This window comes from Rhinoraja longicauda, chromosome 24 (assembly GCF_053455715.1).
Source record: "Rhinoraja longicauda isolate Sanriku21f chromosome 24, sRhiLon1.1, whole genome shotgun sequence".
NCBI classification, from domain to species: domain Eukaryota; kingdom Metazoa; phylum Chordata; class Chondrichthyes; order Rajiformes; family Arhynchobatidae; genus Rhinoraja; species Rhinoraja longicauda.
The window spans coordinates 12,858,031-12,880,669 of record NC_135976.1 but is presented as its reverse complement, the minus strand read 5'-3'; the positions used below and the strand labels follow the sequence as shown (position 1 = coordinate 12,880,669).

The 22,639-nt window shown below is 42.7% G+C and overlaps 2 protein-coding genes across 3 annotated transcripts in view; one reads left to right on the top strand and one right to left on the bottom strand.

Annotated features, from left to right (window-relative positions):
• LOC144605429 (neuron navigator 1-like) overlaps positions 1–22,639 on the top strand; it is a 602,839-nt gene that overhangs the window by 30,431 nt on the left and 549,769 nt on the right. The gene's annotated exons all lie outside the window — the stretch shown is intronic.
• The window catches only part of LOC144605428 (cysteine and glycine-rich protein 1-like), a 37,176-nt gene that overhangs the window by 13,497 nt on the left and 1,040 nt on the right, over positions 1–22,639 (bottom strand). For both annotated transcript variants that reach the window (XM_078420668.1, XM_078420669.1), the window contains exon 2: positions 1,727–1,839. In XM_078420668.1, coding sequence (XP_078276794.1) covers positions 1,727–1,838 — 112 coding nt within the window. In that variant the 5' untranslated portion in view covers position 1,839. The remainder of the gene's footprint in view (positions 1–1,726; positions 1,840–22,639) is intronic.

Genomic DNA, 22,639 nt, shown 5'->3' with positions numbered 1-22,639 from the left:
ACCTTCATTACAGGCATGGTCTAGTCTAACACTAATGAATGGAGGGAAAGGGACATTTGAGGATCTATGGCATTGCACCATAAAATGGACAAAGTAAGAATCCTATACTATAAATTTACAAAATGCTCATCTGGTCTTAATTTACAACAAAGACCTTGGTAATAGAGTCAGCGGATTCCTTTCAAACGTCGAGATAAGTACAGGAAATGAACACTCATGCATCAGTCAACTGGTTTCAGTGATGTAATGTAAACAGCAGTGGCTCATAACATCAGTACACAAGAATGCTTTGGTGATCATTTTGATGTGGGCAATTTTAAGCAATACAAATACTGCCAAATAAGGGGAGAAAAATGGTTTGAAACAGTAGTTTCTTGAAAGGCAAGAGTCAAGGGCATGTTTTGCACTCCTCAGGTCAAATGAGTAGCTCATTTTGCTTGGGCAGTTTACAACCCAACAGTATGAACATTGATTTCTCTCATTTCAAGTAACACCAGCATTCCCTCCACTCCCCGCCCCCTACCCAAGACATCCTAACAGTTCCACTGGTTGCATCCTTGTATCCCTCTTGCTGTTACACCTTCCCCAGCCAACAAAGGCCCTTTATGAGCCCCACCCTTCTTGAGTTCATCTGTTGCCAGCCCTGACTTGTTCTGGCCTTTCCGTGTCTCCAGTTTATTTCCCCCCCACCTCTACTTTCAGTCTGAAGGGTTCCAACCCAAAATGTCGCCCATCCATGTTCTCCAGAGATGTTGCCTGACCTGGTGAGCTACTCCAGCCTTTTCTGTCTATCTTGAGTTACTACACACTTTTCTATTCCTTTGATAACATTAGCTGTGACCAGTCCAAGATATGTTGTTCCCTTTACATATCTGCCATTACAGGCTAAAGAAAAATGTACGCTCACACAAGAGAGAAAGAAAGTATCCACATTTTAATTCCTGGGTTTATTTCAAATAATCAGCAGTCTCCCACTCAGAATTGGCAAATGTGACTAGATACTTTGAATTTAGCCTAAGGTGTGAAACTGAGTTTCAGCCAAATGTTGCCACTAACTTCCAAGATACTGGCTTGGAAGGAGAGACATTGCTATGGGGCTACACAAAAAGTTGGAGTAACTCAGTGGGTCAGACAGCATCTCTAGAGAAAAGGAATAGGTGATATTTCGGGTCGAGACCCTTCTTCAGACCCAACCTAAAATGTCACCTATTCCTTTTCTCCAGAGATGCTGTCTGACAAGCTGAGTTACTCCAGCTTTGTATCTTCAGTTTAAACCAACATCTGTAGCTCCTTTGTACACATTGCTTTGGAACACCAAAGCACAATCCTGTTCTCTGGCCAAAATATTTGTGGGAATCAGTGATTCAGGGGACAGTGAGGAGGTGGAGAGGAAATAAAATATATATATAATTCAGATATGTCCAGGCATATGCGTGACAATAAACTACTAACTAAATGTAATTAGGAATAGTGCAGAATTATCTGCATTACCTGCAAGGACCATCTACAGAACTTGGAAACTGAAAAAAACAGGCATTACCTTATAAATGAAGGCTTAATTTTAAGTACACAAACTGAATATTTGCACGTTTGATTATTACTCCCAAGATGTTTAATTTTGTAACACAAAGGAAACGGAGAAACGGCCATAAAGGGTTTGCAAGACTGACAGTTATCACTGACTTGGGTATATAGATAGCAAAGTTAAGTTTTGCAGATTACTTACTGCATCGGAAACACGACTTGTGGAAGTACTTCCCATCACACTGCACCTCCTCGGCAAAGTAGACGGTCTTTTCACAGACGCCACACATGTTTCCTCCTCCAAAGTTAGGCATTCTACAATGAAGAACACCAGCATTACTTCAAACATTCAAACAGGTTTTATCATCATCATCATCATATATATATACACAGCCGGAAACAGGCCTTTCCGGCCCTCCAAGTCCGTGCCGCCCAGCGATCCCCGTACATTAACACTATCCTACACCCACTAGGGACAATTTTTACATTTACCCAGCCAATTAACCTACGGAGGAAACCGAAGATCTCGGAGAAAACCCACGCAGGTCACGGGGAGAACGTACAAACTCCTTACAGTGCAGCACCCGTAGTCAGGATCGAACCTGAGTCTCCGGCGCTGCATTCGCTGTAAAGCAGCAACTCTACCGCTGCGCTACCGTACCGTACCGTTTTATGTTCAGGTTTATTAATTTCATGTGTACCGAGGTACAGCAAGAAGCTTTGTTTTCTGTGGGTAACGGAATTTCATCCAAAAGACTGTTTTTTTTGGATGACAATAAAGGTTATTCCGATTCTGATATAAATACTCAAACTCTCAAGTACAATAGATGGAGCAAAGGGGAAGATACAGAGCGCAGAATGTAGTTCTCAGTATTGTAGTGCATCAGTTCCATGGACCACAATGGGGGTGGAGGCAAATCAGAAACCCCAGCATGTTGAAGGACCATAGCTGGAAACCTGGAACAAGACTCATTTCTAGGAATACTCAGCTGGTCAGGCAGCCTGTGCTGTGTAAAAGTTAACATGCTCTATATAAACTCATGCCTATGGCCACACTATAGACAATAGACAATAGGTGCAGGAGGATGCCATTCGGCCCTTCGAGCCAGCACCGCCATTCAATGTGATCATGGTTGATCATTCTCAATCAGTACCCCGTTCCTGCCTTCTCCCCATACCCCGACTCTGCTATCCTTAAGAGCTCTATCCAGCTCTCTCTTGAATGCATTCAGAGAATTGGCCTCCACTGCCTTCTGAGGCAGAGAATTCCACAGATTCACAACTCTCTGACTGAAAAAGTTTTTCCTCATCTCTGTTCTAAATGACCTACCCCTTATTCTTAAACTGTGGCCCCTTGTTCTGGACTCCCCCAACATTGGGAACATGTTTCCTGCCTCTAACGTGTCCAACCCCTTAATAATCTTATACGTTTCGATAAGATCTCCTCTCGTCCTTCTAAATTCCAGTGTATACAAGCCTAGTCGCTCCAGTCTTTCAACATATGATAGTCACGCCATTCCAGGAATTAACCTAGTAAACCTACGCTGCACGCCCTCAATAGCAAGAATATCCTTCCTCAAATAGCCTGAAAACACCTGATCTCAGAAGCTAAGCAGGTTCAGACCTGGTTAATACTTGGATGGAAGCCCACCTGGGTTACCAGGTGCCAGAGTCCCACTCCCTCTCACTCCTACTTCCCCCCTCCCTTTCTCTCCTGGGTAACATGCAACAAAAGCTTTTCGTATGTGTGACAATAAAGTAAACTTAACCATTTCACAGCAATTATCTTTGTCCAGAGCATTTCTTCCTGAAGGCTTCAATAGTTGTTCATGGGCAATAATTTAAAAAAATTGTTACTGCAATACTGTCCCAAGAAAAAAGTGCTCTACCAGCTCTTCCAGGGAATGACCAAAATTTCCCACATGATCCCGTATAGCATCATTTATCCCCAAAGGAACAAGGCAACATTGGTTGACATGGAAGGCAATGATGATCTATTCCATAATGCATGTAACTGAGGTACTTTGGGCTGAGACGAGACCGATGAAAATCCCACGATTTCTTGTTGCAAACATGTTGATCGTGGGCCTCCACAAAAATCAGATTTGGCCATGGATATAGACATCAGAGCCAGAGACTCGAAGCTGGAGAGGGTACTCAATGAAAGAGGCACTACTGCATTCACATCTCAAAGTTTGCAGATGACAAAATTGGATGGCAGTGTGAGCATCCAGAGGAGGATGCAGGGCGACTTGGATAAGTTGGGGGAGTGGGCAGATGCATGTAGATAAATGTGAGGTTATTGACTTTGGTGCCAAGAACAAGGCAGATTATTATCTGAAAGATGTCAGATTAGGAAAAGAGGTGCAATGAGACCTTGGTGTCCTTGTACATCAGGCACTGAAAGTAAGCATGCAGGTATAGTAGGCAGTGAAGAAAGCAAATGGCACGCTGGCCTTCATAGCGAGAGGATTTGAGTCTAGGTGCAAAGAGGTCCTATTGCAGTTGTACAGGGCTCTGGTGAGACCACACATGGAGTATTGTGTGCAGTTTTGGTCCCCTAATTTGAGAAAATACATTCTTGCTATTGAGGGAGTGCAGCACAAGTTTACCAGGTTAATTCTCAGGATGGTGGGACTGACATATGATGAAAGGATGGATCAACTGGGTTTATATTCACTGGAATTTAGGATGAGAGGGGATCTTATAGAAGCATAAAATTTTCACTCAGAGTTGTGAACCTGTGGAATTCTCTGCCACAGAAGGCAGTGGAGGCCAACTCACTGGATGTATTCAAGAGTTAGATATAGCTCTTAGGGCTAATGGAATCAAAGGATATGGGGAAAAAGCAGGAACAGGGTACTGATTTAAGATGATCAGCCATGATCATATTGAATGGCAGTGCTGGCTCAAAGGGCCAAATGCCTACTCCTGCACTTTCTATGTTTCTATTATGCCCTGTTAGTCAAACTCAAATGACATTGCAGTGCAAATTGCTGCAAGTGTGACCATTGGATAATTGTACATAATGTGGTGCCTACAAGATATATCAAATGGAAGGCTGTTAGTCCAGTATTAATCGATCTGTGTGGACAAGAAAAAAGGAGCAACCAAGAATTAATCTGGTGAATACTTTTCCAATCAGACACAGAAAAGAGGGGCGTTAAAGGTTTAATAGAGACCAAGACTAAATAGGAAAAATAATGGACTTTAAAATTTCAAAGAACAATTGCCAGCTAAAAGAAGGTTTCCATGTTTCTGACCTGCACAATTTGAGCAGTACGGGTTTCTGTTAGAAACTGTTTTCTTCATGTTTTTGGCATCAGCCCTGCAGATGCAGAGTTCAAGAGCATGAATAATTAGTGTGCAAAGTCAATGTCTTCAAACTCAAACGCGTACTGTTTTTGCAGTGTTAGCTGTAGGGCATTGCAAACAAATTAGAAACTTGTGGCAATTAGCTACTCAGAGGCATCTCCACCTTATCATAAGTTGTTGGATGATTTACAATAACAATGAACAATACAGGTACTTTTTGCCAGCAAGCTTTGGCCGATCGGCCAAGCTTGGGCCACAAGGTAGTGGAGATTTGCCAAGGTTTTAACGTTATTGCTTTCTCCAGTTTCTAAACTAAAAGGATATTTAGCCAATCAGCAATCAAGCGTACATTTTTTCTATCCTCCACACAAGGACAATTTACAGAAGCCAATTAACCGACAAGCCTGCACGTCTTTGGAATGTGGGAGGAAACCAGAGCATTCAAGGTCACATGGTCACAGGATGAACGTACTCTGTACAGACAACACCAGTAGTCAGGATTTAATCTAGGTCAGTGGCACTAAGGCAGCAACTCTTCTGCTGTCCCACTCTACTTGCCCAAGTACGTTTTGACCAATGCTTTATAAACTACTTTCATCTCTGTGGCCTCAGGTCACGAGATGAATGAACCATGCCATTGAGAGTTACTTTGACTTGGTAACAATCAGAATAAGTAATTGCATTTTATCAGTGATGTTGTACATGTAGTTGCATAGCTATTGCATTTAGAAGGAGTTATTAGTTTTGCAAAAAGAAAACATTTGTATCCGGTGCTTAAAGTGGATGCAAGTCAACACTCAAGGGTGATAAGAGATTGAGTTATTTGCATACTAAATAAAGAAGTCAACAGGGATAAAACTTGATTAGTCTACAAGTGAACTGCAAGTTTATTAATATGGAGAATTGATGATGGATAATATGGATAATATCTCCATTAAAAAGGAGACGAGGATAATAACAATCTGGTGTTGAGAACTTAAGTTACAATGGACTTTATCAATGCAACACAGACTTCAAGACACAATTTCAACTCTTTAGAAATGTCCTGCACTTTCTGGAATGGTGTTATGAAGCAGTTTACAAATGACTTCTTGACATGCAGAGCAGGGAGAAGACAGACAATCAGCGAAGAGTTTGCCTCAGGCAAGGCATTTTTATGGTTTAACCACAAATACTATGATCCATGACAAAAGTATTAAACAATTAGAGGCATCTGTAAGGATTCTCAAATGCAACTCTGGGCAAAACAACTGTATCCATTACATGTGGTCCTGTGAATCTCAAAACAGAATGACAGTGCTGCAAGTTGTTGAAACAAGAATGAGCCAAACCTTTAGAAAGGAGATGAGGAAGTATGTATTTAACCAGAGGATGGTGAATCTGTGTAATTCATTGCCACAGATGGGTGTGAAGGCCAAGTCAGTGGGTATTTTCAAAGCAGAGATTGACAGATTCTTGATTGGTAAGGGGGTCAAAGGTTATGGGGAGAAAGCAGGAGAATGGGGCCGAGGGGCAAAGATAGATCAGCTATGATTGAATAGCGGAGTAGACTCAACGGGCTGAATGGCCCCATTTTGTCTTATGACTTATGAACATAAACATATTGCCTTTGGCCTTCAGGCTTAGTTCCATTTAGAGATAGTGCGGAAACAGGTCCTTCGGCCCATTGGGTCCGTGCCAACCAGCGGTCCCTGCGCATTAACACTATCCTACACACACACTAGTCAAGTTTTACATTTACCAAGCCAATTTACACACATGCCTGCATGTCTTTGGAGCGTGGGAGGAAACCAAAGATCGGAGAAAAACCCACGTGATCACGGGTAGAACATATAAACTCTGTAAAGACAGCACCCGTAGTCAGAATCGAACCCGGGTCTATGGCGCTGAAAACGCTGCGCCGTGACTTCTGTAAATTGTCCCTAGCATGCAGGATAGAAATAGTTTATGGAGTGATTGTTGGTGAGTGTGGACTCGGTGGGCCGAAGGGCCTGTTTCCATGCTACACTTCTAATACTAAAATAAAGTAGCATGCCAAACATTGTGGAGATCTTATTCTGAAAGTTCACAATCTAATGAAAATTAAGATATAATATTAAAATTAAGCAGGCCATAGGGCGGCACGGTAGCACAGCGGTAGAGTTGCTGCTTTACAGCGAATGCAGCGCCGGAGACTCAGGTAGAATCCTGACTACGGGTGCTGCACTGTAAGGAGTTTGTACGTTCTCCCCGTGACCTGCGTGGGTTTACTCCGAGATCTTCGGTTTCCTCCCACACTCCAAAGACGTACAGGTATGTAGGTTAATTGGCTGGGTAAATGTAAAAATTGTCCCTAGTGGGTGTAGGATAATGTTAATGTACGGGGATCACTGGGCGGCACGGACTTGGAGGGCCGAAAAGGCCTGTTTCCGGCTGTATGTATATGATATGATATGATATGAAGGGATATGAAAAATAAACCAAACTATTCAACATTCAGTTTACACAGAAAACTTAAAATAGATACAAACAGATTGGATTAGGTTCAAACTCCACTCATGACACACTGCCCTATTTTGCACTGTCAAATTCAAAGAAAGATAAAATCTTGGTGAGATGGTGAATTAATGAAGCCACAACCCACACTGTCGTTGCCAGGCACAGCAGCTTTAATCAAGATTTTACGAATTTCTTCAAAAGCCAGATCATTAAATGAGATGGATCATCATGCACCAAATGCTACACAACAAATAAAATCAGGACTTTGATCTTAATTAGGTTTCAATGGCATGAGGTGCTTTTTAATTCTCTTAGCTTTAGTTCCCGATGTTGGGGGAGTACAGAACCAGGGGCCACCTAAGGGGTAGGCCATTTATAACAGAGATGAGGAAAAACATTCATCCAGAGAGTTGTGAATCTGTGGAATTCTCTGCCTCAGAAGGCAGTGGAGGCCGATTCTCTGGATGCTTTCAAGAGAGTCAGATAGAGCTCTTAAAGATAGCAGAGTCAAGGGATATAGGAAGAAGGCAGGAACAGGGTACTGATTGTGGATGATCAGCCACGATTACAGTGAACGGCAGTGCTGACTGGAAGGGCCGAATGGCCTACTCCTGCACCTATTGTCTATTGCTCAGAGGCTATCAACTTCAGCTGCACAGCGATAGTTACTGCCATGCAGCACCAGAGACCCAGGTTCGATTTAGACTATGGGTGCTGTGTGTGTGGAGTTCGTATGTTTTCCATGACCAGGTGGGTTTTCTCCAGGTGCTCTGGTTTCCTCCCACACACCAAAGATGTATGGGTTTGTACATTAATTGGCTTTGGTAAAATGGTAAATGGTTCCTAGTGTAGGATAGTGCTAGTGCACACAGTGGTCGCTGGTTGGCACGGACTTGGTGGGTCACAAGGTCAGTTTCGGTGCTGTATCTCAAGTCCAAACTTACATTGTCATGCACCATGCTCTTGTCATTCATCACTGCACTTATGCTTTGATTTATCCGAGGAGTCCTTACAAAAGCTTATCAAGTACGAAGCTTCTGAATGGAAATATTATCTCAATGGCATGTTTACTTTAGTGATACAGTGTGCAAACAAACCCTTTGGCCCACAGAGCCAATGTCAATTGTAAAAGACGAAATTGCGGAGCATTTGGATAGCAGTAACAGGGTCGTTCCGAGTCAGCATGGATTTACGAAGGGGAAATCGTGCTTGACTAAGCTACTGGAATTTTTGAGGATGTAACTAGGAAAATTGACAGGGGAGAGCCGGTGGATGTGGTGTACCTCGACTTTCAGAAAGACTTCGACAAGGTCCCACATAGGAGATTGGTGAGCAAAATTAGAGCACATGGTATTGGAGGTAGGGATAGAAAGTTGGTTGACAGACAGAAAGCAAAGAGTGGGGATAGATGGGTCCCTTTCAGAATGGCAGGCAGTGACTAGTGGGGTAACGCAAGGCTCGGTGTTGGGACCGCAGCTATTTACAATATACATCAATGACTTGGATGAAGGGATTAAAAGTACCATTAGCAAATTTGCCGATGATACAAAGCTAGGTGGCAGTGTGAACTGTGAGGAAGATGCTATGAGGTTGCAGGATGACTTGGACAGGTTGTGGGAGTGGGCGGATGCATGGCAGATGCAGTTTAATGTGGATAAGTGTGAGGTTATCCACTTTGGTGGTAAGAATAGGAAGGCAGATTATTATTTGAATGGTGTCAAGTTAGGAAAAGGGGACGTACAACGTGATCTGGGTGTCTTAGTGCATCAGTCACTGAAAGGAAGCATGCAGGTACAGCAGGCAGTGAAGAAAGCCAATGGAATGTTGGCCTTCATAACAAGAGGAGTTGAGTATAGGAGCAAAGAGGTCCTTCTGCAGATGTACAGGGCCCTAGTGAGACCGCACCTGGAGTACTGTGTGCAGTTTTGGTCTCCAAATTTGAGGAAGGATATTCTTGCTATTGAGGGCGTGCAGCGTAGGTTTACTAGGTTAATTCCTGGAATGGCGGGACTGTTATATGTTGAAAGACTGGAGCGACTAGGTTTGTATACACTGGAATTTAGAAGGATGAGAGGGGATCTTATCGAAATGTACAAGATTATTAAGGGGTTGGACATGTTAGAGGCACGAAACATGTTCCCAATGTTGGGGGAGTCCAGAACCAGGGGCCACAGTTTGAGAATAAGGGGTAGGCCATTTAGAACAGAGATGAGGAAAAACTTTTTTAGTCAAAGAGTTGTGAATCTGTGGAATTCTCTGCCTCAGAGGGCAGTGGAGGCCAATTCTCTGAATACATTCAAGAGAGAGCTAGATAGAGCTCTTAAGGATAGCGGAGTCAGGGGGTATGGGGAGAAAGCAGGAATGGGGTACTGATTGAGAATGATCAGCCATGATCACATTGAATGGCGGTGCTGGCTCGAAGGGCCGAATGGCATCCTCCTGCACCTATTGTCTGTTGTCTATTGCCAACATGATCCTGCACACGAGCAACAGAAGCCAAATTAACCTACAAACGTGCACATATTTGGAATGTGGGAGGAATGAAAGCACGTGGAAAAAACATGTGTGGTTACAGGGAGAATGTACAAACTCCCTACAGACAGCACCCATCGCCAGAATTGAACCCGGGGTCTCCAGTGTTGCAAGACAGCAACTCTACTGCCATGCCACTGTACCATATGGCAGATGCCAAGGCTCGTGTCCTGTGCTCGCAACAAATGCAAGCAATGGTGCACAGATACTACAGTTCCAATGGAAAAATCTCAAACATGCCAGAATAGATCCAAAGCATTAAGCAGTTGAGAATCAGCCTTGAGGACACAAGTTGTGCAGCAGGCTCAAAGCTACACTCTGCAAGTAAGAGGTCTGATAAGGAAGCAATGCTAACTACTGAGCCATTCGTTTGCTTTGGAGCAAATATTCCCTCATGATGGGGAAAGGGAATAGACCATTAGCAATCCGTGCGGGCTCGTGCATTAGAATGATGGACACCAGAGGTATAGATGTGGTGTCACAAGACAAAGGACCAAAGCCAAGCCATTCAGCCCATCGAGTCTGCTCCGCTGTGCGATCATGGCTGACATATTTCCCCCCCTCCCCCCTCTCAACCCCATTCTCCTGTCTTTCCCTCGTAACCTTTGAAGTCTTGGAGCTCAGAATGTTCAGTAAACAGCAAAGGCACAGCAACTTACTGTGTGGAAAAAGATTTCCTCCCTGGAGTTGTCACTGCCAACTCCTGGACAATCCAGTTGATTTTGGGCAATGTATTACAGGCCCAAGCCTTTGTCCACTTGGCAGAGATTTTAACAACTGAAACTATATTTGCAGCAGTTCGTCTTGCCAACCAGAAAAGACTTATTATGCCTTCTGTTTTCCATTAGCCAAGCAATCTTCTATCCACGCCTACATTACCACGAGCTTTGATTTTCAGCATTTACCTATGAAGCATCATTTTATCAAATACCTTCTGAAATATCAAGTACAGCACATCCATAACAATCGAACATGTTACTTTACTGAACTTTTTGGGCCCAGCGTCTTGGAAGGATGTGCTGGTGTGGTGTTGGAGAGGGTCCAGAGGAGGTTTACGAGAATGATCCCAGGGATGATGAGCATTTGACGGCACTGGGCCTCTACTCACTGCAGTTTGGAAGAATGAGGTGGTCACCTCATTGAAACTTGCCCAAGAGAGAAAGGCATGGAGAAAGTGAATGTGGAGAGGACGTTTCCACTAGTGGGAGAGTCTAGAACCAGAGGCCATAGCCTCAGAATAAAAGAACGGACCTTTAGAAATAAGAGGACGACTTTTACTTAGAGGGTGGTTAATCTGTGGAATCCATTGCCACTGGAGGCCAAGTCAATGGATATTTTAAAGGTGGAGATTGATAGGTTCTTGATTAGTGTGGGTGTCAGGTGTTATGCGTAGAAGGCAGGAGAATGGGGTTGAAAGGGAAAGAGAACAGCCATGATTGAATGGCGTAGATTTGATGGGCCAAACGGCCCAATTTTGCTCCTATGACTTGAACTTATTGAGGTCAGTTAAATGCAATTTCACTTCCATTAAGTCAGTGTACCCAGCGGTCTCTGTGCATGAGTGCATTAGCCAAAGGAGAAACTGAAGTTGTGTTATGTATAGAGTACTCGACCACAGTGATTGAATACTGGATAAAATTCAAATCACCTCACCCGTAAAGAACTCTGCGTCGTGACAAAGATTGTACGTCGTCTGTCAAGAATAAACTAGATGGGTGGATCACACTTCAGGCCTTAGTGTTATAATCTCCCTCCCAAACCCATGCTAATAGATTCCTAGTATTATGTTTACATACCGGAACAAACTCAGCAGATAATCTAACCAGCTGTCGGCAGCAAATACACACCATGATTGAGACAAAAAAAACATCCATTTGGAATTTTGTTAAATATTTTTCTTCAAAACCAAACAAAAAAAATTAATTGGACGAGTATCTCCTGCATAACTGGGCCCCCGAGACCCGTTGTACAGAGAGGTTTCATAGGGAAGAAACAAAAATGTGTTCCACACAAGAGTGGTTTAAAAACTTCACATTGACAAGAACAGATCTATTTTTTTATATTTTCATATTTCAGATACAGCGCGGAAACAGGCCTTTTCGGCCCACCAAGTCCGCGTCGCCCAGCAATCCCCGCACATTAACACTATCCTACACACACTAGGGACAAGGTCACGGGGAGAACGTACAAACTCCTTCCAGTACAGCACCCGTAGTCAGGATCGAACCCGAGTCTCCGGTGCTGCATTCGCTGTAAAGCAGCAACTCTACCGTTGCGCTACCGTGCCGCCAAGTGAGACCTTTGTTAGCTTCCCTTTGGAAACTACATGAAAACAAATTGATAAGTTGCTAACTTAACAGGTGTTGAGGCAGCTGTATGTTAGTTTTTATGTAGGAAAGCAAGTATTTTACACAAGTACACATTTGGTAGACTTAATAAATTAAAAGATCAGGTAAAATCTCTGGACAAAAGGAATAGTTCATGTTTTGGATCAAAACCCATCAGACAGAGAGTTCGGGGGGGGGGGGGGGGGGGGGAGGGGGCAGGATTGTTCCAAACCTTTTCATACCTCTAATTCTATCCCCCTCCCCGACTCAGTCTGATGAAGTTTTTTGACCTAAAATCTATTCCTTTCTTCAGATTCTGCCCGACCAGCTGAGTTACTCCAGCATTTTGTGCCTATCTGGAAAGGAAGTCCTATTTGCCTTTGGCTCCTGCACACAAACTACATTAATTGCAAGCCAAAGTCTTACCGATCCCCAATACTCGAGACAAAGTCTTATCCATTCACCCCTTCACCCCGCCCCACTTTCTAAACTACAAATACCAAAATGTGGTTCTACCTGGGTTTCTGAAACTAATGCCAACTAGAAATCAATTCAGAGACAATTGGAATAACATGGGGCTGTTTTTGCTCCCTGTATTAATAAGAGTTTTAAAATGTGTAAAAAGCTCAAAAATGTACTTATTGGAAGAAACCCTTAATTTCACCCAACCCCTTCATTGTAAATAACTATAACGCCAAAGTATTTTGCCACTTAGATTCAAAATGGGAAAAAAAATCAGTTTGACATAACTAATGATAAAACAAATTACCAGTGCAACTTGCTTTTAAAAATAAGACATAAATCTACGACGCTACCATCTACGTTTGAAAGTAGTTCTTTCTTCCCCCCAACAATTTAGCATTTTTATTTTTATTTTTTATATCATGAGACAAATTCTCAGCAGTTGCTTCATCAGACAGTTCAAGAGGCAATTTTCTCATTCCTTCTCTCCCGTGATGCTGCCTGACCCACTGAGTTGCTCCAGCATTTTGTGTCTACCTTCGATTTAAACTAGCCTCTGCAGTTTTTTTTCCGAGTTCAAAAGAGGCAGTGTTTTGCACCAATTAACTACACTTAAGTAACAACCGACAGTTCATTGTAAAGCTCGTCAAGTGAGACAGCAAGATTAGACAAAGAATGTTGCTCCTTTATAGAAGACACTGGCATTTTACCAGCGGCCCCACCTTAAAATTTGTGTGGAGTCAAGTATATGTCAGTCACACACATACAAGTCAAAGCAGGAAATGATCTTGTATAGAATTTCATGAAAAGAAACAATTTTTCCCTCAATTCAAAACAAAGTCAAAAAGAGAACATTCTCTCACGAATTAGCACAAACTAAGACTTCCCCAGTAATCTTGCCGATTGCATTTTATTTCAAAGTGCAGTGAAGTTTGAAAGTAAAACTGCACTTTAGGCAAATTGATTCAAGACTTGTTAAGACTGATCCGTCTTTCCATTCCACGCACCACCCCCCATTTCACCTTCTCTCAGTTAAGAATACTGGTACACCAGGCAGTGAAGCTAATGGCATATTGGCCTTCATAACGAGAGGAGTTGATTTATAGAAGCAAAGAGGTCCTTCTGCAGTTGTACAGGGCCCTGGTGAGACCACACCTGGAGTACTGTGTACAGTTTTGGTCCCCTAATTTGAGGAAGGACATTCTTGCTATTGAGGGATTGCAGCGTAGGTCCACAAGGTGAATTCCCGGGATGGCGGGACCATCAAACGATGAAAGAATGGAGCAACTGGGCTTGTGCTCACTGGAATTTGGAAGGATGAGAGGGGGTTTTATAGAAACATAAAATTAAGGGATTGGACACTAAATGCTGGAAACATGTTTCCTATGTTGAGAGAGTCCAGAACCAGAGGCCATAGTTTAAGAATAAGGGGTAGGCCATTTAGAACTGAGATGAGAAAAAACTTTTTCACAGAGTTGTGAAATTCTCTGCCTCAGAAGGCAGTGGAGGCCGATTCACTGGATGCATTCTAAAGAGAGTTAGATAGAGCTCTTAGGGATAGCAGAATCAAGGGATATGGGAAGAAGGTACTTATTGTGGATGATCAGCCATGATCACATTGAATAGCTGTGCTGGCTCGAAGGGCCGAATAGCCTACTCCTGCACCTATTGTCTATGTATCTATGCAAGAATAACTTTCTGACCTGCCATCAGAATACTGGTAGGAAGGGAAAATCTAACCAGCCAAAATACACCGATCAGCCAAAACATTATGACCATTGACAGGCAAAGTGAATAACATTGATTATCTTGTTACAATGGCACCTGTCAAGGGGTGGGATATATTAGGCAATAAGTGAACAGTCAGTTCTTGAAGTTGATGTGTTGGATGCAGGAGAAATGGGCAGGTGTAAAGACCCGAGCGACTTTGACAAGGGCAAAATTGTTATGGCCAGACGACTGGGTCAGAGCATCTCTGAAGAGGCAAGGCTTGTGGGGTGCTCCCGGTCAGCAGTGGCAAGTACCTACCGACAGTGGTACGAGGAGGGACAAACCACAAACTGGCTACAGGGTGTTGGGCGCCCAAGGCTCATCTATGCGCGAGGGCAACGAAGGCTAGCCCGCCTGGTCCGAACTGACAGAATGTCTACTGTGGCACGTCACAGAAAATGTTAATGGTGGTCATGGGAGGAATGTGTCACAATACACAGTGCATCGCACCCTGCTGCGTATGAGGCTGCACACGGAGCATATTAGGCAGGTGGTCATAATGTTTTGGCCCACCAGGTCCTAATGTTTTGGCTGATCGGTGTATTTCCATTAATTCCTTCTGCTCATGCAGTTAGAGGATAGATGTGGCTAGGAGGAAATGGTTTGAAGTTCACACAGATTCAAATTATGGGGCTCATAAATTATAGCAATCACATGCCCTTTTAAGTTGAAGATGCATTTAGCTTTTGGGCAAGAACTTGCACAGTTAGTGGACAGATGCATAATTTATAGTGAAAACCAAATAAACATTGGTTTCACTTCCTGATATGGTGTCGTAGCAAATTAAACATTTCCAGAACTGTTCTTAATCGTTAAACAATTTCAGTCATTATTTCAATAATCAACCGATTTTTGTGAACTGAGAAATTAGATATTGGGGATTGCAAAATCTGACAGTAAGCCATCCAGAAAGAGTCAGAATTTTACCCAGCTCCAGGGCGGCACAGTGGTGCAGCGGTAGAGTTGCTGCCTTGCAGTGCCAGAGACCCAGGTTCGATCCTGACTATGAGTGCTGTCTGTACGGAGTTTGTACGTTCTCAGAGTAGGTTTGTAGATTAATTGACGTTGCAAGAATTGCAAATTGTTCCCAGTGTGTAGGATAGTGCTAGTGTACAGGGATTGCTGGGTGGTGCAGACTCGGTGAGCCAAAGAGCCTGTTTCCGCACTGTATTGCCAAACAAAACTACCACTCATTACCCATCACACAGATGCAAGAGTACAAATTCAACTACACAAATGTTCAAGGACTGATGATGCAACACTAGGAAAAATGGTTCGAGACTCCAGCAATGTGTGTCACATGCCATTGAAGGACAAATGGCATCAACCAACTACACTCTAATTTGTAACAAGGAGCTGTCAAAATGCTCAACAGCATTTCCAGGCAGCAGGTCAGGCAGCATCTCTAGAGAAAATGGATAGGTGACCTTTTGGGTCAAAGACAACTTCTCCCGACTTGAAATGTCACTTATCCATTTTCCCCAGAGATGCTGCCTGGCCCACTGAGTTACTCCAGCACAGTTGTCCTTTTTTGCATGAACTATCATCTATGTTATACTGTTAACTATCAACTACCATGACTTTCTGGCCTCAACCAAGAAGTAATACTGGCACTACACATTAAATCAGATAGGCTTGCCTTAAAAGGAAGTGTTTACTCAACGATTTGCACCAGTGACATACAAGGACATGCTCATCCATGAACTCAATGTTCATGGTGAACAATATTAATGGAATGATAGGGTCTGTACTAAAAAAACAAATATACTGTATTATACATTTACAAATTTCATGAGAAAGCTTAAAAGACCTATACTGGTCATCTCACTAAACAAATTGCCACACATGTTTTGCAACAACCAGATAGAGTCATACAGCTTGGAAACAGGCCCTTCGGCCCAACTTGCCGACACCAACCAACATGTTCCACCTACACTAGTCCTACCTTCGTGCACTGGGTCCATATCCCTCTAAATGTGTCCTATCCATGTACCAGCCTAATTATTTCTTAAACACTGCAATAGTCCCTGCCTCAGCTACCTCCACTGGCAGCTCGTTCCATACACCTACCACCCTTTTGTGTGAAAAGTTAACCCTAAGATTCCTATTAAATCTTTCCCCTTCACCTTAAACCTACGTCCTCTGTTTTTCAATTCCACTACTCTGGGCAAGAGATAGCGCGTCTACCCGATCTATTCCTCTCATGATTTTATACATCTCCAAGATCACCCCTCGCCCTCTTGTGCTGCAAAGAATAAAGTCCCAGCCGGTTCAACATCTCCCTACAGCTCAAACCCTCGAGTCCTGGCAATATCCTTGCAAATTTCTAAATCTCTGTACCCTTTCCAACTTAACAATCTCCATCTTTAGAAATCTCCAAACGCAATTTTACCCTGAGAAGCCGTACAACATAAAGAACAAAAAACAATCGCTCCCAATGCCTTTCAACTGCATTTCTTTTGAATCCTTCAAAAATGTTTCTGATAATTTGATTTATCAACACCATTCAACAGTCTTGAGAACCCAAGGGATCAAACCGAGAAAGTTTTTGATACAAGGACATTGACTGTTATTTTGTCAGGTGCATTGATTTTGAAGTCTAAAGGTCACATCTCCATAAAAGGAAAAGCAAATGGTCACAAAAACCCATGGTCACAAATTCAGTCAGCAGAACCGCTCCAGTTTAAAAAGCACAAAAAAAGCCAACACCCCTTCGAAAAGGTCAACATGAACCAAATGCTTTGTTGGAATTCTTGGAATTCTTGCAAATATATCTTCCAGAAACTTGGGAAACATGTGCACTCTTTCCTAACTGACTTAGAACCAAGCAGAATGAACAAAACAGAATTCTACTTGCAGGCTGGGATTTGCGAATCTATGTTATCTAACTTACCATAATGGGCTATTCCTTTTACAGGAAACAGTAGACAAAGGAAGAAAATGGCAGCTACATGCAAGAGGTGGTTAAACTTAAGCTTGCCTGCAATTAAAAAACACACGAGTAAATTAATATCAAAAGATTTCCCACAGCAGAAATTAATTTCTTGACTGGGCATGATCATTGTATTCCAATCCTTGAATTTCAGATCCAGAGCACAATACACTACGATGCTGCCCATTTAGTGCAAGCTACCAGGAATGCACTTTGACCCAAACACAAGTGTGGGTCCAATAATCAACAGGTGGATCTAGAGAGGCAGGCGGCCAGCTGAATGAGGCCAGAGAGACTTGGCAAAGACAAGCTAGGCTCAATCCCAGTTAAAGCAGAGAGACAATGTCTCCGATATTAAGCACATTCATCAAGCAAAGTGCAGAGTGTCCTCACACATCGAGTTCTCGAACAGAAATCAGAAATCTGCTGCCAACAAGGCAAGTGAGTGACTGGAGAACCACCCGATTGCAAAGGATGATCAAGCAAGGGCCACAGTAACCTAGATTGTTTCCATGGATCCCAGAACAAAAAATTAATCATACCTATCCTATAGGAGATTTTCCACTATTCTCATCTGAATATTTGTTAGAAAGTTAGAAATGCAGATTATTAGTTAAAAATAGAGACTGAAAAACCTTGTCTTCAATGGTTCTTTTTATACATACTCTGAGGTTTCCTGGAGGTATGTTTATTTAGAACTAGTTTTTTATTTTACATTTTTCCTGTGGCTGCATGGGTTTTCTCCGGGTGTTCCGGTTTCCTCCCACACACCAAGGACATCTAGGGTCGTAGGTTACTTGGCCTTGTTAAAATTGGCCATAGTGTGTAGTATAGCTTTTGTGTACGAGGGTGATCGCTGGTCGACACGGACTTGGTGGGCCAAAGGGCTAGTTTCCGCGCTGTATCTCTAAAGTCTGTTGTGAATAGGTGATCTCTGGTCAGCATGGACTCAGTTCGCAGAAGGTCCTATTTACACACTGTATTTCCAAGTAAGCAAGTACAGAGAGACCGAGATGCACTTGTACTCAAATCATTGCAAGATAACGTACAGGTAATAGAAGGCAAGTGGTACAATGGCCTTCACTGTAAGAGAAGTTGAGCACAAGAATATTGGCTTAGCATTTACCACATGTACCAAGATAACATGACAAACTTTTTTGTGTGCAATCTAATTACATCAGATCATACTTTACATGGTAGTGCAAGGAAACAATCAGAATGTAGAAAATAGTTTTACAGCAGTGCAGTGTTACAGTTCCAGAGAAAAATTCCAATGTCTTCAATGAGGTAGGTCGGAAGTTCAGGACTACACCCGAGTTTATGGAGGACTGTTCAATAGTCTGATAACAGAGGAGATGAAGTAGTTCATGAATCTGGCCCCACTCTTACCTTAATTAGATAGAGCCCCAAGAATGCAAATTAATCTTGGTAGCAGCTTTGGTCTCCCTGCCCTGGGAAGGCTATGTAGTGAAAGGGAACCAGACTGACAAGGTAGATGGAGCAGATTCCCATCTCTGGGGTAACTAGAAACAGGAGCCGGTCTCAAATAAAGGTTGACTGTTCTGGCAAGGCAAAACATTTCTTCATCCCGAGGTAATCAATTTTTAGGAATCTCCACACAGGACACCAAGCCATTTCAGTTGCTGAATATATTCAAGACAGACTGATGAAATTTTAGATATTAAGGAAATTTATGGATATGGAGCCAGAGCAGGATTGTGGCACGAGCCAAAATATAAACCATGGTGTCACCGAATGGCAACCGCAAGGGGTTAAATGGTCCACTGGAACTTGTTCTCTTCAAAACCACTCATTGGAACCGACTATGTGCATTTCCTCCTTAAATGGCAAGGGTTCCTAATTGCATTGTAGAATCCCAGTTTGCAAATAAGGAAAAAAGGCAATTACCAGAATTGGTCGGGATCCTTTGCGGGAGACGCCATTTTAAAGTGGAGCAGTTTAAACCACAAGTGTAATAAGATGACAAAACCAGTAAAACAGTCCATCACTTTAGATAATAGCAGTGCTCTAGGTTCCTCCCACAACCTAAAGACATACGGGTTTGTAGGTCAATTACCTCTGTAAAGTTGCCTCTAGTGTGCAAAGAGTGGATGCAGAACTGGGATAACATGGAAGGAGTGATCAATAGTCGGCATGGATTCAGTGGGCTGGTTAACTAACCGAATTAAATTTCCTCTTCACTCCCTCTGAGAAATACAGTGACACACCTAATAAAGCAGCTGCCAGATCGGTTCAGTGAGAGAGGTTTAACCCAGACTGTCTGTGCAGTTTGCACTGGTTTCTGCACATATTCAAGAGACATCCAGTTATCAGGTTAATTGGCAACTGTAAATTGCCCCAGTGTGTAATTTTCTGTGGAGGGGAAAAGGAAAGAAAAAGTTGATGGGATCATGGAAAAGAAATAACTGTGGGATTAGTGTCAACTGAAGCTTAATCCTATTCAGATTCATCGAGCCAAAGGGCTGGTGCCTGTGCTGCATGACTTTATAATTCCAAGAAAAAACATTACGATCCCCAAGGATACTCAAATCATTCCTCCTCACTAATAATCTCAAATCTGCATTCCATACTTTCCAGCAGTTAGCTTTTTTGGGGGGTAAAACTGTTACAGCCACAATAAGACAATCCTTTAATTAGGTCCCACCCCCGACATCAGTCTGAAGAAGGGTCTCGACCCGAAACGTCACCCATTCCTTCTCTCCCGAGATGCTGCCTGACCTGCTGAGTTACTCCAACATTTTGTGAATAAATCCTTTAATTATGCTCCACCCAGCTACATACAAGAGGTTTGCAGAACATTTTCTTTATTGCCTGACTTTAATTAAAAAATTATCCCTGGATCACATTTCACTATTCCTTTCTAAAGCCCGCTACTATTCTCGTCTCAATGCCAAGCACTGCTACGGTCCTTAAAATGTGAACGCATACTCTCCCCACTGAAGAAAATGCAGTGTATTAGCAACAAAAGACCAATGATCCTAATAACGTAACTGAAGGCATTGAAACAACCCAACATGATCTGAAGGGTCTCGACCCAAAACATCACCAATTTCTTATCTCCAGAGATGCTGCCTCACCCACTGAATTACTCCAGCATTGTGTCCATCTTCAGTGTAAACCAGCATCAACAGTTCCTTCCTCACTATTCTCTGCTTTCTCCCACTTAGCCAAATCCACTTCCACATGGCTGTAGCCCTACTAATTATATGGCCTTCAAGTCATGATAGATTCATTCTGTGCAGCACTTTATTACGCACTTTCTGGAAGTCCTAACCATTTCTCAATGGAATCTTGCATGAAAAACAAAACTGCTGAAGGAACTCAACAGGTCAGGCAGCATCTGTGAAGGGAAAATACAGACAACTTTTCGGGTCGAGAACCTTCTTCAGAGTCCAGTGAAATGGCAGCAGTAAGGAAACTCTGAAGTTATAACCTGAGGAAGGGTCCCCACCCGAAACATAGGCTGCTCGTTTTCATCGCAGATGCTGCCTGATCTCACAAGTTCCTCCAGCAGTTTGTTTTCTTACTCTACTGTAACGAACACTGATACACAATCAGAAAACTCACAAACCCACTTGGTTCCACTTTTGGTTCAAGAGGTGATGTTTACTCCACCCCTTTTCACTCTAGTCCCAGTTCCCATGTTCCTTCAACATACCTGCCATCACTGGAAAAACTAAATTAAAATGTTATACAGTATTATAAAGAGAGTTTAAAGTGTATTGGGTATTATTAGAAATAGCATTGAATAGTCTAGGATATCTTCCAATTTAACCTTGTTTGGGTTAGTGATACAGCATGGAACCAGGCCCTTCGGCCCATCAATCACCCATTCTCACCAGCTCTATGTGATCCCATTCTCCCATACTCAACACTAGAGGCAATTTACAGAAGCCAATTAATCTATAAAGCTGCATATCTTTAGAATGGGGGAGGAACCCAGAGAAAACCTACAGAGAATGTACAAACTCCCTACAGACAGCACCCGAGGTCAGGATCAAATCTGGGTCTCTGGCACTGCGAGGTCTACCAGCTCCACCACTGTGCGGTCCAAAGTGCCAAACTAGCCTAGTTTTACAACACCACACTTTTAATCCTGTGTTGACAAAGCTTCATTTATCAGATTTCCATGCAAGCAAGTTAAATTTATCTTGGATTACAGACTGCAAAGTTCCCCAACTACAATCATTTGACAAGCAGTATAGTCATTACCAATTTATTTCACACTCTCGCCCCCCCCCCCCCCCCCCCCCTTTTTGAACAGGGATGCAACATAAGCAATTCTCTAGTATTCTGGCACCACATCCTGACTCAGGAAGGGCTGGACAATTGCAGCCAAAGCCCGTTCTCTCTTATCATAACTCTCTCCAAAAAAGTAACGTAAACTAATCCAAACCAACTAGCTTTGCCATAAACAGCTGCCATCTTCTATCCATTTTCACTATTCTTCTTGACCATGACAGAGGAAACATCATCTTTAGTAAACAGAGGCAAAGTACTCATTTAATAGCCAAGCCCTCTGCCTCCACAAAATATGCTGGTATTGGGACAGCCCCACCAATATATTCTTTACCCTTCCCCAAAATCCTTCTTCCCCACAATCTTTCACGATACACCCCATTTTTCGACTTCCTCCACTGTCATTCCATTTTTTTTTAAATAAACCATCTAGTTTAAAACTCATACCAAAATAAAATGTATTCAATATCCAGAGCACTCCAACTTTCAATGCCTTTACAATACTTTGCTAAACCAAGTTAGAAAATGGGATTCAAATGGGCAGCTCTCTTCTATTCCCAGAATTGCTACTGGAGATTAAAAACAAAGGCATAATGTAGAAATAAAGAACTGCAGATGCAAGTTTATACCAAAGATAGACACAAAGTGCTGGAGTAACTCAGCAGGACAGGCAGCATCTCTGGGTAAAAGGAATGGGTGGCATTTTGGGTCAAGACTCCTTTTCAGAAGGCAGTCAGGGGAGAGGGAGACACAGAGATAAAGAGGTGCAAGGTGTGAAAACGAGATACCAAAGGGGATGGGGTCAAGGAAAACGTAGAATAGATCATTTGTTAGCTAGAAGACCAAAATGTGGAAGAGACACCTTTTAGCTAATTGTTCTATTCTACATTTTCCTTGATGTGATCCCCTTTGATGTCTCGTTTTCACATCTTCACTTCCTTATCTTATTCTCCCGACCCCCAGTCCGAAGAAAGGTCTCGAAAAAAGGGATAGGTGACGTTTCAGGTCGGGGCCATTCTTCAGACCCCGTGTTAAGCTT